The following is a 15,391-nucleotide window of genomic DNA, read 5'->3' on the forward strand; positions in this document are numbered from 1 at the left end:
GTGAATTATTTTTTCACTTGAATTTTACTTAATCTGGGGTAAGATTGTCTTTTTTTTAAAAAAAAGACAACCTAACCCCAGATTAGGTAAAATTCAAGTAAAAGATAATAATCAGCTTACTCTATGAGGCTTGAGTTCGAATTCTACAAAGATGGGACAGATTTTTGTGGGTGTGTTTTGCTCCATGGCAGAGTTAGTCGTCTTGGAGGATATTGTAAGGCACTGCTTTTCCCCCATGGAAAGCTGGTATAATCATCGACTTCTCCAAATCCGATGAAAAAAAAACCCGAGTTCGAAACTCGTCAATGACGCGAGGAATTTTTGTGGGTTTTTTTTCACAACGTGGCTGAGTTAGTCGGTGTCAGACGAGGGCTGCATGATTTTATCTCCCCGAAACTCGGGTTTTTCGTCCAGCAGATAGCAAATTGACTACAGAATATACGCAATTTGCACACATATTATATATGATGCAATATGGCTGAAGAAGCTGACGCGACTAAAAAACCCCTACAACGACAACCCCCACTCGGATGTTTCATCGCCAAAAAAGGATAAAGGATAAAGGCATTTTTTAATAAAAAGAAAAAGAAAAGAGAAACTGCCTTTGGACATACATTACCCACAAAGAGCTCGATTGAAGGACAAACCAGAAAAAATGAGTCTCGGAGCCAGGTGCAGTGCCTTTGCTTTCTCATTTGGTTGAAAAGCTGGGTGCAATTTCATTTGAAGAAGAAGAAGAAGAACTGGTTTGTTCTAATAATTTTAAATCGCTTTAATTTTTCAAATTAAAATGATTTATTTTCTCACAATTGGGTCACGAGTGATGAAACATGATGTACACTTACAGAAAATTATTCAAATTTTCCTAAATTTCAGTTATTTTTCCCTCAATTTGTGAAACTCGTTGTGTACATAAACAAGCTTGCACATTTAATTCTGTTATCAATCCTTTTCGAATTCAACTGAGTCAGGCAGTACTATGGTTGGACATCGTAAAGGGAATTTTAAGGAATGAAAATTACTCTTCGCGGAGGGAGTTTAACAGTCTGGAAGCAAAATGCTTGGCTGATGGAAAAGCCGTGCTCAACCCAAAACAAATTCAATGGCCGCTGGTGTACAAGACAAGGCATATGGTACAGAGACTGAATACTCTCATATCATCTGTTTGCTAACATTAAGGCACCGCACCTTGTTTGAAGTGTGTGTGTGTGTGTGTGTAAAGGCGGGAGGAAATACTAAGCAGTGCTATCACGTACAGTTAAAGGAACAGAGGAAACCGTAGTCGATGGAGAAATTTCTGTTTGATCTGACGTGTTTGCATTGCTGTCGTTCACTTAACACTTTTCCCCAAGCAATAGATAATTTCACATAGCTGTTTAGGGTTATAGCCAATCTTACAGGAACGATCCAAATCGTCAGAACGAAGACTTTAATTAATTGTTCAATATTTGAAGAATTTTCACCGTCTTATCTAATGAATGTAGAGATAACTATTCAAACACAAGGAACTATATTTGATAAATATTCTTTATAAATCAAATTCTGATAATACTAAAAATCTGCAACTTACTCTAATCTACGATTATTCTATCTCTCGTATAAGAACAACGAATGAGTCTACACAGGGTGTTTCATAATTGTACGAACAAATGCAAGAGCATATTATACATATAAGATCAAGAAAAAAGTTCCTATAAACAAACGCCTCAAAAGCCTTTAGGAAATAATAAAAATTATAAATTACAAAACATAAAAAGACATATAAAACAAATCTCTAAAAGGAAAATATCCAGAGCAGCTGTTCAAAGGGATCTCCATTTTGTACAATGCATCATTCAAAGTACTCCTACAACGCGGCCGTGGTGTAACTCGCACACGTGTCGCATTTACATCTGAAATCGCTATATCTAAGCTTTGTTCTCATTTATTGGAAAAACCAAGGTTTAAATAAAGTATGATATTTTAAGGAGGAGTGTGAAATAAAGGATTTCATCGCTACAAGAATAATTTCATTAATGCGACCCCAGCAAACAAACACTGACATCAGTAGATATAAATTAGTAATCCAACCAAGGAAAAAAAGAATAGATATCTCACAGAAAATCCCATTTTGCCTTCTTGCAATGCCAAACTAAACGAGGCTGAGAAAGTCCAAGAGAGAAAGGTCTCATTGGAGAAGAGACCATCACCAAGTTGTGCTCTGAGGTGCCTAGAAAGCACCTTAGAGCACAACGTGTACTTGGAACGGTTTTTCATGCAAAATAGATTAAGCGTATTAGCCGTTTGGTTACAATTTTCTGGTATGCTGGTTGGTAAATGAACGCTTGCGAGATCATTAGTAATTGCAAAAGCATCAGCATCTCGACCAGCTGAGTCCTTGTGACTAGAAAACTGAAGCCAGCTGGAGTTGTGAGCATTAAAATCGACAAGGAAAATTATCTCACTGTTAGGAAAGTTGGACTGGAGAATGTCGAGCTTCTGAAAGAAAGGAAGTTCACAAGTTCTAAGTGATTAGTGGAACTGAGAGATCGATTGAGGCAACAGATGAATTTGATAGAATGGAGTAGAGAGATTTTAAGCCAGAGAAAATCGAAAAGAGGAGATTTAAAATTACTAAGTCTCTGACAGGGAATATCAGAGCGGACATATGCTGAAGTATTAACTTTGAAGAAAAAAGGAATGGTATAGCGAATAATTTCTAAAACTGATCTGAGCAGTGGTGGAATCAACAGTTAATTGGGAATCTGTCTGAAAAAAGTAAGTGAGGCCTGGCAGACTATATGTGGGCATTGTTTAAAGCTCGTTTTACACAATCATATTTTTATGATATTAAAATAAAGTGATATTTTAGTTCTTCCATGCAGTGTTTCTTATGAAAATTTTCATATATGTTCAGTTTTAGTGAATGACTTGAGATTTACGTAAGTGATTGCAATTACAAAGGAAATTTTAGTACAAAAAGTGGCATTTTTAATATTTAAAATATAAATATATATTATTACGCAAAAAGTTAAAGAAGTAGTTATCTAGTTATTTGGAAATATCTCACAACAACTTGAGATTTTAGTAACATTTTTGTTGATATCTATAAGTAACTCGCAGACCTCGCTAAAATACAAAGAGGGTAGTTGAGGATATTTTAGCTGTTGGTAAAGAATTAGTTCGCTTCCCAAAAACATCCAATTCATGTGATTTAGAATTTACTTCTTGGGACTGGCAGATCACTCTATTCTCTGAATATCTTCGCTTTCCAGTAATTCATTAACCAACTCAGTCCTGAAGGGAAGTGCGTTATTGATATGTTATTGTTGTTGCAGAGTTTCAGATGCATCAGAGACTTAGACCATATTGCACTGTTTGCTGGATAGTCTGCGCGGTTAGCACAGTGGTATCGTTACTATCCTCCCCGCATCGGGTGGCCAGGGTTTGAATCCCGTCGATGATACGAGGAACTTTAATGGGCTTTTTTCACTCCGGGGCTGAATTAGTCGGCCACAGGCGTGAATAGCAAGGTTTCCCCCCCAGAAACCGAGGTTTTTTTCGTTCAGCAAAACAGGCAAATCGATTGGAGAACACACGCAGCTTACAGACACAATACACATGTGCATATGTAAGAAATTACCGGGTGACCCTAATATAATAGTTTGGTTTGGTTGTTGGATAACAAACTCGGGTTTTCGGGAGAAAATACCATGCAACCCTCGCCTGCAACCGACTAACTCAGCAGCGTTGCGAAAAAGGCCTACAAAAATCTTCATATGATCGACGAGATTCCAACTCAGGTCTTTTCCAACGGTTGTGGGGAGCACAGCGATTCTACCAACTGTGTTATTGAGGAGGGCGAGATTTTTCTGGGATATTGGCTGATTATTGTTCAGTAAAGTTTACTAGTTGTCAGAAGCAGCGGATCTGGTAGAAATAGGTCTCTACCAGGCAGAGGCAAGTGAAATCTTTTCTACGTAAAAGACACGCCTGTCGAAACGCACTGATCGATATTTAATAGGAACTGACCTATGTGATTATTTACCTGTGCATTTGTAGTGCGCGGCATTCTCAAGGTCGAATAAATATCACTACGTAATTATTTATTACTTGCGTTTACATAGGTCACTTAGGAAATGGCCTTTTGCTTCGGGTTCCATAATGAATGAGGAATATTGTTGCATCCGAAGGAGCAGGACTAAAATATCTAACTGATATATTTACAAACTATAAAAATATTTAACTGATATATTTACAAAATATTAAACTATTTACAAATATAAAATATTTACAAAATACTAAACTATTTACAAATATAAAATATTCATTAATATACAAAACACCTTACAATGTAACATCAAATGTTACACAGTGAAGCACGTGCACGACATTGGCGAATATGGGTCAGTTGTCAACAATTAATTGCATTTGTAGTGACGTAATTGCCTCGTCCTCTTCTCCCATTGGCTGGGAATAAATATCACTAGTAGGAAAACTTTTTTAATGTATGGAGAGATAATATTCTTATGCCACTATGATAATTGTGTTGCCAAATGCCATCACCAAAATGATTATTTTTTTAATGTCAGAATGTCATTTCTGTAGACTTTAATGAGAAATAAAAACTTTCTGAAAAGGGATATACGAGACTTATCGAGATTTTTTGCAAACGCATGCATTCTTAGCTAGATTAATGGTTCATCAAAATTTATTTAGTAGAAATCATTCTGCTGGTTTCAGGTATGAAATTTTAGAAATTACGAGCATCTTCATAGTCAAAAGGATGACATGTGGAACAAATTTAATGAAATAAGACTGTCAGACAACAAACTTCTGAAGTTTTTATGAAATATAATCCAGGCATGCTCTTATTACCGGAAGCAATTATTTTTTTCTGAATTTGTTTTTCAACGAAAACAGATAAACACATGGAATCACGATTGCACAGAAATAATAAGAGACATTTTGTGTATCTTCGTAATTAATTTTTTCATTAAGATGCATCGATCGAAATCTTTTCCATTTTTTGTTATTGCTACACAGTATTATTGTTACACAGTTAATACCGTTTATGATATATTTTTAAAATAAAAGTGATGTTATATTGTATCAGATTTATTTTTAAAATAAAATATTTGTATTAAAAAACTAAGCATAAAGGACTTCTTGATCATCCCATTTCCAGTTTTCCATTTGCTTGCAATCTTTAGGATGGTGCTTCCGTGGATACACCATCTCAAAGAACACAGAAACGGAATCACAGTTCGCGCATAAAAATCGTTGTTTTTTGCTCGATTTTTGTTATCAGTTTACTAAATATAAATAATAATAATAACCCAAAAGTACTGAATTGTTTTCTGTATTAGCTATTCATTTTTTTAACTGATTCACAATAATAATTTATACCTTTAATTTGGTATAAAACATTTTTGAAAAGTCTATAAACCTCTAAGAAAAACTACATTTAAAGATATTTATGTAAACAGCAGAAAGAAGGGGGTTGAATGACATTGGTCCATTAAACATGAATGGATTAGCTGTTGATGATCGCGCTCATGGGTAGCACAGTTGGCATAATCACCATCCTCCACCACACCGGGTGGAAAAAGACTCGAGTTCAAATCCCGTTAATGACGCGAGGAATTTTTCTGGGTATTTTTCACAACGTGGCTGAGTTAGTCGGTCTCGTAGCATTGTTTTTCGTCCAGCAAATCGACCACAGAACACACCCAAATTACAGATACACGCCGCAATATGGCCTAATTTTCTGATGCGCAAAAATCCTACAAATCCTCCAGAGTGGTATATGAATAGTTTCAGAGACTAATGTATATCTGAAGGATATATAGTGTATATTTGACTACTACGCATGTTCAGGGTGCGTAGTAGGCAACATTTATTACAGAGAGATGTCGTATAATTATATACATAAATAGTTTTTAAGCATTCATTCCAATGATGCATTGATTCAATATTGGTCCTATTTCCATTAAACAACAAAGTATTGTCCAAGAAAATAATGCAGTCGCAGGAATGTCAAGTATAAATAATGAAATCGATGTCTCTGGTTTCCGAAAGTAAACGCTATTATAATGCACGATGGCAAATGAGAAACCTTTGATTTAAAAAGGTCCTAAGATTATAAGGATATGATTATATCCTTATTAACTTTGAATGGTGATAATAATAAATTATTAGTACTATTAATAATGACGATAATACTTGCTGTAATTCTGTATTCTCCGAATCGGTGGCACTCATGTACACTTCAATTAGTACTAATGGTTCTCGCTATATTCCAAGGGACAACGAAACTATCGAAATCACTTTCGTGCACCTGGAAAGTCTTAGGAGATTAAATGTGTACTTACGAATCATTCTGTTATCCTTCCTCTTCTCACATTTCGAACCTTCGTATTCTGGTGGACACTCGCACAGATGGAGAGTAGAGCCAATGTAATACCTAAAACAACAGATATACTCAGTTTGGATCCATAACTGAAACTATTTATTAATACTATTTGAAATGAGGGTTACTATTTCTACATCATAGCACATATTCATCATTAAGGTTTTATTTATAAAAATATATTATTATTTGGATAGGTTTTATATGTAAATTGTCACATATTTACAAGTGTGTAAACGTCGATGTCTAATTTCGAATTCATGTATAGTTTTTTGTCACTATTTGATGATGCCAAAGATTATTACGTCTCCTCATTCATTGCAAACAAAATAAAATAAAATAAAAGGTGGTAGAGCTGTCATCAAATATGGATGGGAAAATTTAGTTATAAGTAAATAAGTCGAATACAGGGATGGCGAAATGCAAAATCTATATATGTAATATAATAAAATATATAATATATAATACTGTATAATATATATATAAACACGAAGAAAAGTCTTTAATTTTTATTAACTAATTAATTTTTCAGATAATCCCTCTAGCAACTTGCTAAACAGGGGGAAAATACCTAAACTCTTCATTTGAATAAATAAATAAATACTTGTATTTTATCAAGTCAAAAAACGTAGCAATCAATCCATCATTTAATAACCTTTAAGTTTCAAATACGCTTAGCTATAAGCACAACTACAAATTGTGGGCAAGGCGATATTTTCGAACCAATGTACATTCCTTCGAAAATTTCTCGTGAGGCCCAGAATTGATCATAATAGTTCGGTTTTCAAATTCCCATGTCCGATAACGGGTTCAGAACATTGATTAACGTTTAACTGATAAATGAATCCAGAACACGGAAGTGCAAAAATCGAACGCCTATGTTTTTAATACCCATACCAAACTGCACTATTACAGCACTGCTTGGCTATTCAAAGTGAAGTTTGCTTTTCCCGGAATCATCCTACATCTCAAGATGTTGCAGTTTCAAGATTCGTCAGTAAATGGGCAGTGAGATCATCCACGTCTGAAACACTCAAGTATGTTATGGCTGCACATCACAGCCCTGACTGATGACATGGAGATTTTAGGCATAGAGGCAATAACAGATCGAATAATGAGATAACTCTTCATGTTATCTCATTATTCGAAAAGACGAATATAGAAATATTCGTCTTTAGGGATGGTTCCTAAACTCTTTGGGTTTGAAGTTAATCCATATCTAGAAGTCATTATGAGACAGATTTGGAAATATGGGTTGCTAGATACAACACGATTTACGACTTAGAAGGTTTTTCTCTTTAAACGTGTACTAGAAATATACCTAAAGAATTACCAATAAGAGATGGTATTCCATTATGAATGAATGTTCGTATATGCATAGTACTGTATTAAATATTTAGAACAACATGATTTTAAATGATACATTCAAAAGTTAATATGTGGGTTCGATAAACTACACTTTTAATATGGTTCTATAAAAAGTGGTCAGTGGGACCAGAACAGGTGGAAGAAAGTTTGCAACTTTTCAAACAAACTTTCACCATTGACTGTTGCTCCTTAAAATAAATAATAAAAATGATATTTATAGGGACTTCCTGAGATCCGAAATCGCACAAACATTTTGGAAAGTCAGTGTCATGTTTCCGGATTTCATAATTTTTTTTAATTCCCTAAATGCTGCAATCGTAGTGGCAGACTTGTTAATAATATGAAACGCTGACCCATCAGAAAATGCCAACTTATCAAGAAACTCAGAGGACATTTAGTTTTTTTTTAATATGAACTGTTGACAGAAACTTATATTGAATCTTGCAATCATCTTGATGAAATTTCATTCTGGGAAAATTTGTGCATTTCTCATTATGGAATCATCGAATGATATACGAGTGAAATATGCTTCTTGATAACATTTAGTTCCATAAATGCATCTTTGAACAGCTTTCGTATAATCTTTAAAAAGCTTCCTGTAGTCAGTCTCTTTTTGATTTAAGGTCTTCAACATCTTAATTTTTCATGCACTTAGAAAGTAAATGACGACTGTGACAGGGAAGCAGACAATTTTCCTGTGGAGAATAGCGAATTTTCTGCTCACTGTTGGTTTTCAGTTTGAATTCTGCTAGTCTTAATTAACTTTTCAGCTCCAGTCGCAATTTCCAATCAGTTGGTTTTAAGAGGAGCTGAAAAAAAACGTTATTACAAATTTGTACTTCATAAATTATGCCATTTTAATTATACTTTCCCCATAATATTTAGAAACTATTTCTAACACGAGTATACCCAACTTTAAGGTTTTAAAATAATGAAAACTTAATTAATTCATAAATCAATAATAAACTGTTTTCTCTACCTCCTCACAGAGTGTACATTAAAAGTTAAATAAAGGCTTTATACGAGCATAAATCAATAAGTAAAATAGACTGACTTACTGAAATCAGTAATAGAATATGGTAGGAATTATTATTCAGTAGTGTGAACCCAGTCGAATCATAATTTATATTATGGAAAAAAAACTTATAAGAATCAAATGTAAGAGGTGAAGGGATTGGCTCACAACATTTGTACTGAGCATGTTCTCTATTGTACACAGCAACCGAAGTAAAAAGGGTTGCGCCAGACTTTTCGATTGTGTTCCGATGATACGAGTGATATATGCTTCTTTATGAACTCTTTCAGGTTTCAGCGACCTTTGCTTTTTTTGGTTAAATCGAGTTTTGAAGAAGTCTCAAACAAAAAATATACAGAAAGAAAATCGCTCATGGATCTCAAATCTAGTAGCTAGAATGCAGAATCTGATTTTTCGAAGTTGTTAGATTCCAGAGCTGTCTCGAAAGAAACCATCTAACGGCAACTGATGTATAGTTCATTGAAATTGTAATAATATGAAACAAAAGGATATTTTTCATGTTGAGTATTTTATTTTACTTCATTCGGCTACAAATTATTGTTTCGTTCACAGAATAGTATTATTATTTTTTCATTTAGTGAAGATTATTTAATCTAATAATCACCTAATGAATAAAAATAAACGTCAGTGGTAAGAATTGAAGAGCTGAGTGGAATAACGGTTCATCTCTAGGGTACAGAGTTTTGAGAAATATGTATTTTTGTTAGACTATTTAGTACCAAATATATGAATGCTACATAAATGATATTTAGCACAGATGTAAAACACAAAATAAACTTTTATTCTGAATATGGTAGTGCATATAATATTTCGTATTATTTTCACCAATCTTGTGTCCTAAAATAATACAGAACGAAAAGTAATTTACGAAATAGAAAATTTCAATTACATATTAATAGTCTCAATTCAACATCTTCGATATTTTCTCAATTATTTTCATTGTCTCACTGAAGACCAGTTTGATCGCTCTATGTCTTCATGTTTTTAACTTGGAATTACCTTTCCACATGCCGAAACACATTCCCCTTCTCTATACTGCAAAGACTTCCACTTTGTGTTCTTCCATACCCACTTACTTTTGTCTTTTTTTAAGTTTTATTTCAACTGACATCTCGGTAGGCTGAGTAAAATGAACGAGGACAGTCTGTCTCCCTCGTAGATGAGACAAGAACCAGAGGGACACAAATATAAAATCTCAGAGAATAACAGAGGAATGGATGTCAAGAACTCCATCATTCACGGGCAGAGTCTGGCTAAGTTTAAAGTGTAATTGGATATTTAACTTGCAGGACGGAACAGAATGAATATTTGAGCACACACACACACACACACACACAAGCTTGGAAATAGATACCATGATGTGATTAATCCGTATTATACTCATTTGTAATAACAGCAGATCTAAATGTAGACGTAACTGCACATGAGCTGATGGTTTTATCATGTGTCACTCGTAATGTACAAGATGAATATCTGTGGAATGCCCTCATTGAATGGATTGGGTCCGTTAAGATGTCTGAAATTATTTATCATGTGACAGGATATTATTTATCATATGATAGGATATTATTTATCAAGTGACAGGATATTGTCACTTCAAGATTATAATGCGACTTTCTATCACACTAGATCCCACTCTGAGTGGGTGGAAAAACATGGTGTTTCAGTCATCCCACTGAAAATTTGTGGGACCCATTAGAATGTGATATCTGGGCGCGCACAGCTAATCACTAAACGAAATGGGGAGCGGATTGCTGTGGCTTAAAATTACTTAAAACATACCTTTTGACTACTAGCTGAATCCACGACAGGTTGAATTCAAATTTTATTTCAATCAAGTGGGATTATGACCTCATAATTTATCATCGGAAATTAAATAATTAAAAGGGGAACCTCCACAGATCCCTCCGCCCTTCTGGTCAATATCTCATAAGGATTATTGTTACTATTATTCATGTTCAATAAAACTCTTTAGAAACAAAGAAATTTGTAACAGAATCGTCATGATAAACAATAAATAAATAAATAAATAACAAAAAAAAAACTAATGCTCTCTTTGAGGAGGAGTTTAATCGACTGACGTATAAATACACGTCAGTTTTATAATCGAATTCGACGGAACGAGTCATTTTATCGAAAAATAATTATAAGTAGCTACAAGAAGATATAATGGAGGCAAACATAACGAAGATTTTTTTTAAATAACCATGGATAATCGAAAGTTGATGTATACTTTTAAATATGTTGAATTGCATTATAATTGGGTGCGAAAATAATTTCACAATGGATGTAATTAAAATAGAATTAAAATCATATTGCAGCTAATCACTGTCATTATTTTTATAGAAAATTAATTCAGTTTTTAGATCTTCTCAAAGTATCACTTGCCCTCCAAATGAAGCGCGAGGACCCATCTGGGTTGTGTATTTTAGCAATTGAAAGTACATAAAAGGGAAAATAATTAAGAGAAAGTTGCGAAAGCAGTGACAAATATGCTAATGCATACCAAGATATCCTTCAAAGGGACAAGTCTCTTGTAGAAAAGTGATCTCTTTTTGGGGGAGGAGGAACAGAAAGTAAGTTCATTACCGCCTGGATCGAAACTGATTCGAGAAAGAGAGTACAGAAGTCTGTATTTCCAAAGAAGCCTACGATACAGATCCAGTATTTATACTGTAATGGAAAGTTAAGGCATTGATGGTAAAATTATTCGGTACGGTTTTCCACTTTCACAAATGAGTTTAAATCCAATGTTTTTGCAATCCGGTAAAGAAAAAACAAACTCGCTGTGTGGTCGATTAAGCCTAGTTGTGGTATTCGAAGATCTGAAAACCAATTCTTCTATCTTCTGCACATTTGTACTAATTTAAAAAAATATCATTACATTTATTTATTCGCGTGTTTCAAGAAACTCTGAAAAGAAATTAGTTCTCAAGTGAATTCTGATAACCGATGTTGGAGATGGCTTTGGTTAATTTGGTGCTTATATTGCACATCTTCCCTCTCCCTTGCTTTTGTTTACATCTTTTTGGCCAGAAACAAAGGAAGTTGAGTACCGTTGAATTTATCATGAAATTAAAGATACGGAAAAAGGAGAGTGAAATATGAAATTATTTTTTGCACATACATAGTGTGTCGAGGTTAGAAAGGTTTGAAAAGCACAAACGTATATCGTATACGGATCTTTATAGTTGATGGGTAAGCAACGAGAAGATTCTTGAAATTTAGGTGGGCAGCATTAAATTCTGTTTATGATGAAAATCATAACAGAACATTAATGTTATGTTTATAGTTCGGTACGACCACGAAGGCAGAGGAGTTTGAAACTAATCATTTTGACAAGAATGCAATCAATAATCACATTTAACTCCCACGGTGGACTTGAACCAACGTCAACTTAAAGGCGTGTGTCGCTGCACCCTCACATTGACCTTTGTATGAATAATTGTTGGACAGATTTCGTTATACAGAGGTAACTTCAGATACGCGTCTTTATCCATAAATACGAGTACACTGAAAACAAAAGCAAACATAGAAGAAAACTAAGAGCCCAGATTTTAAATTTAGAGAATCAAAAAATCAATGCTAATGCAAACCTGGTACCTGCTTTTTAAAACAAAACTATAGGCCTTATTCATGTCTTTATTTTCAAATATAATCCGCTACATGAATTGACACCAAAATCTTGATAAATCATTATGTTAAAGCAAAACAATGGAAACATTCTAAAACCAAAAGTCAGTAATAAAAATATTCCATTACTCTTTCTCGAAGCTGATTACAATCATAAAATATACTTTACAACATCGACTAAACTGTGAAGAGAGAAACATTATACCTATATCAAACGCAGTATTTGCTTTTCCTTCTCTCTTATCTCCGAGGCCGCAAGATCATTTAGGAGAAAACACCGCTATTGGTTTATTCCGACTAGTGTATGCATGAAGCTAGTTGGAGAGTCCACATCTAGTGCCGATTTCAAGCGATATACTAACTTCAATTACGATTCGAAATTTGCATAATTGAATTTTGTCTTTTCGCCTTCGCCGCGCGAAAGGAAGTTGTATGCAATGATCGGGAATGGTTTCAAGATATCTAATAGATGATCAACTTTAGGGCGGTTGCGTTTGCATAATAATTCTGGGAGGTTACTCTCTGACTAGCAAATTCAGCAGATGGAGCAGTTCTCAGAAGTATTTGACAATGAAAATTTTTCTTAGTCTTGAAAACCAGGATCAGAGGGTTTTTTAATGATTTCTTTTACATAAAATGGATTTCGCGAGGCTAGTAACTATATTAAGATACAATGATACCAGTTCTTAATATAATGTTCATTAAAATTCAGCACGTAGAAAAATACAGAAAGAAAGATTTAGAATGCAAGTATTCTACAGAATTATCAAGGAGAATAATTTCTTTGAGGTTTTAATGATTTTTGGCACTTTATTTTGTACACATTATTCAGAAGAACAAATCTTTTTAAAGGATTTAGTGATAAGTGTCCAGAAGTGAATTCTGATACAATCAAACTGATCTAGCAAATTGATGAAAAAAAAATCTGATATACACCAACCTACTATTAAGGTCCGGACACCGTCCGTTATTACTTGATCAGGAAAATAAAACAATATTTATAGTTACGTCTGACACGTGGTCCTACCCAAGGACCTCGTGCCAGACATAACTATAAATATGGTCGTAGTTTTTCGAGAAGACAGTAGTATGATTGTGAATGCAAGATGCTGCGATAGACAAAATTAACAGACTTCCAGCTCGGAATGATAATAGCGATAAAAGCTATATAAGCAATCGGCTTGCGTGTGACATTTCAATGGCACTGAAGACCATTAGGTCGAAAATTGGTGATGTGATCTGCAAATGGAAGCGGACTGATGCTGAAACTGTCATGAAAGGACCCGGAAAAACCTAAGAAGTTGATGCCCGCTCAGAACACAGGTTGACGTTGTCGCAGTACATGCACGTCCTCAGTGAAATAGGAGCATAGGTTAGCACCAGTACAGTGCGAGAACGCTGCAGGATATGAGTTACTGCGCTCGTATGCAGCTGTCCACAAGCTACTAATCACCCGGACTAATGCCAGATGCCGTCTAGCTTGGCGCAAGGCCCTCATTGTTGGACCTTAGACTAATCGAAAGCTGTGCTTTGGAGTCAGAAGTCAAGAAACATGGGCTATCAGACTCTAGCAGTTGTGTCTAGGTGTGGCGGATGCGTAGAGAAAGCTACTCGTTGGACTGTATTGTCCCGACAATGAAGTTTGACCGAGCAACGTAATGGTCTGGACAGTTTTCATAGTTTGACTGGGATCATTGGTTGTTTTGGACAAAACAACAAATTCTGAGGTCTGTCTGGCGGATCGAAAAGTTGGACTGGCCAGCCCGGAGCCCTAATCTTAATCTACAGGATTGATTAGGGAAGAGTGCCAAAAAAAAAAAAAAACAGAGCAGAATTGAATGTTATAAAACATCAGAAGACATTTACAAAAAATACTGGTGGAGAGTTTACCAGGAAGACCAATGGCTGTCATAAATTAAGGTTTCAGCATACATTATTATGTAAATAGCGGCTATTTGTAGATATGCAGGTGTTCGGATATTAATGGTAAGGCAGTGTTTTTACCAGCATCTGTGATATAGATTTAGTGAATAAACACAGTGAAAGAAATAATACCTACCAATTTGGTCTTATTTTTCGCACAAAGTGAGAGAGAGGAACAGAGAGAAAATATGTGATAATCTGTTAAACAAACAGACATACTGAAAGCTGAAATATAAGATAAAATATACTCGGTACTGAATTAACAAATATAATGGTAATTAGAAAATGCCCTCCCCCACAAGTATAACGCTATATCTAGCATACTGAACTATAAAAGCAGCTGTTATTAAGTTCATTGATGCTGCCATTAGAAGGGAAAATTGCCATCTTAGACAAATAACTTTAGATTTCCCTCTACACTTGCAGCCTAACGATTAGACGGATTATATCGCCAGATTCCAGTCTGGCATAATTTCCTGTTATCTGTCCTATGTGTAGATGGAATATTGTCCACCTCAGGAACTCTCAATCACCCATCCATCCAAATAAACATGAAACAACATGATGCTATAAGTTCCTTCCGGCCAACTGCTACTTCAAGAGATAATATGATATCTCGCTTTATCATAAAATCTCTCTGTCCTTACCTAGGTAACTTTACTACTGAGCTTATATAATGCAATTCTAACAGCCTCTTTCCCGAACAATGAAAGAGACACTTTGTGAGCTACCACCAAACAAGCAATCATCATCATGAGTAACAGACTTCAGGTCGATCGCAACCTCATCCACCCTCCTTAGGAGTATCAAGCAAGATACTCCTGCCAATCTTATCTAAGTCATTCTTCCCCACTACTCCAAAGAAGTTTCACTTTTGCAGTGCCAAAATGGCTCACAGTAACCATCTGCCGAGTGGCTTAGATCACCATATTTGGTCTTATTGAGACTAAATCCTAGATGGCAATCATTTATGTCAACGTCAAAGCAGCCTTCGATAGTGTGAACACCTTATCTCTCTTGCATCTTATGCAATCTTTCTT

General features: G+C 34.9%; 1 protein-coding gene across 4 annotated transcripts in view; it reads right to left on the minus strand.

Moving 5' to 3' along the window:
* The window catches only part of LOC150085398 (uncharacterized), a 650,000-nt gene that overhangs the window by 432,965 nt on the left and 201,644 nt on the right, over positions 1 to 15,391 (minus strand). For all 4 annotated transcript variants that reach the window (XR_016546970.1, XM_090374027.1, XM_090374026.1 and 1 more), the window contains exon 3: positions 6,354 to 6,445. Coding sequence is in view for 3 of the 4 variants with exons in the window: in XM_090374027.1 (XP_090230153.1) it covers positions 6,354 to 6,445 (92 nt within the window). In the remaining variant the exon portion in view is untranslated. The remainder of the gene's footprint in view (positions 1 to 6,353; positions 6,446 to 15,391) is intronic.

This window comes from Mastigoproctus giganteus, chromosome 5 (genome assembly GCF_048544385.1).
Source record: "Mastigoproctus giganteus isolate SK-2022 chromosome 5, ASM4854438v1, whole genome shotgun sequence".
In the NCBI taxonomy this organism is placed as follows: domain Eukaryota; kingdom Metazoa; phylum Arthropoda; class Arachnida; order Uropygi; family Thelyphonidae; genus Mastigoproctus; species Mastigoproctus giganteus.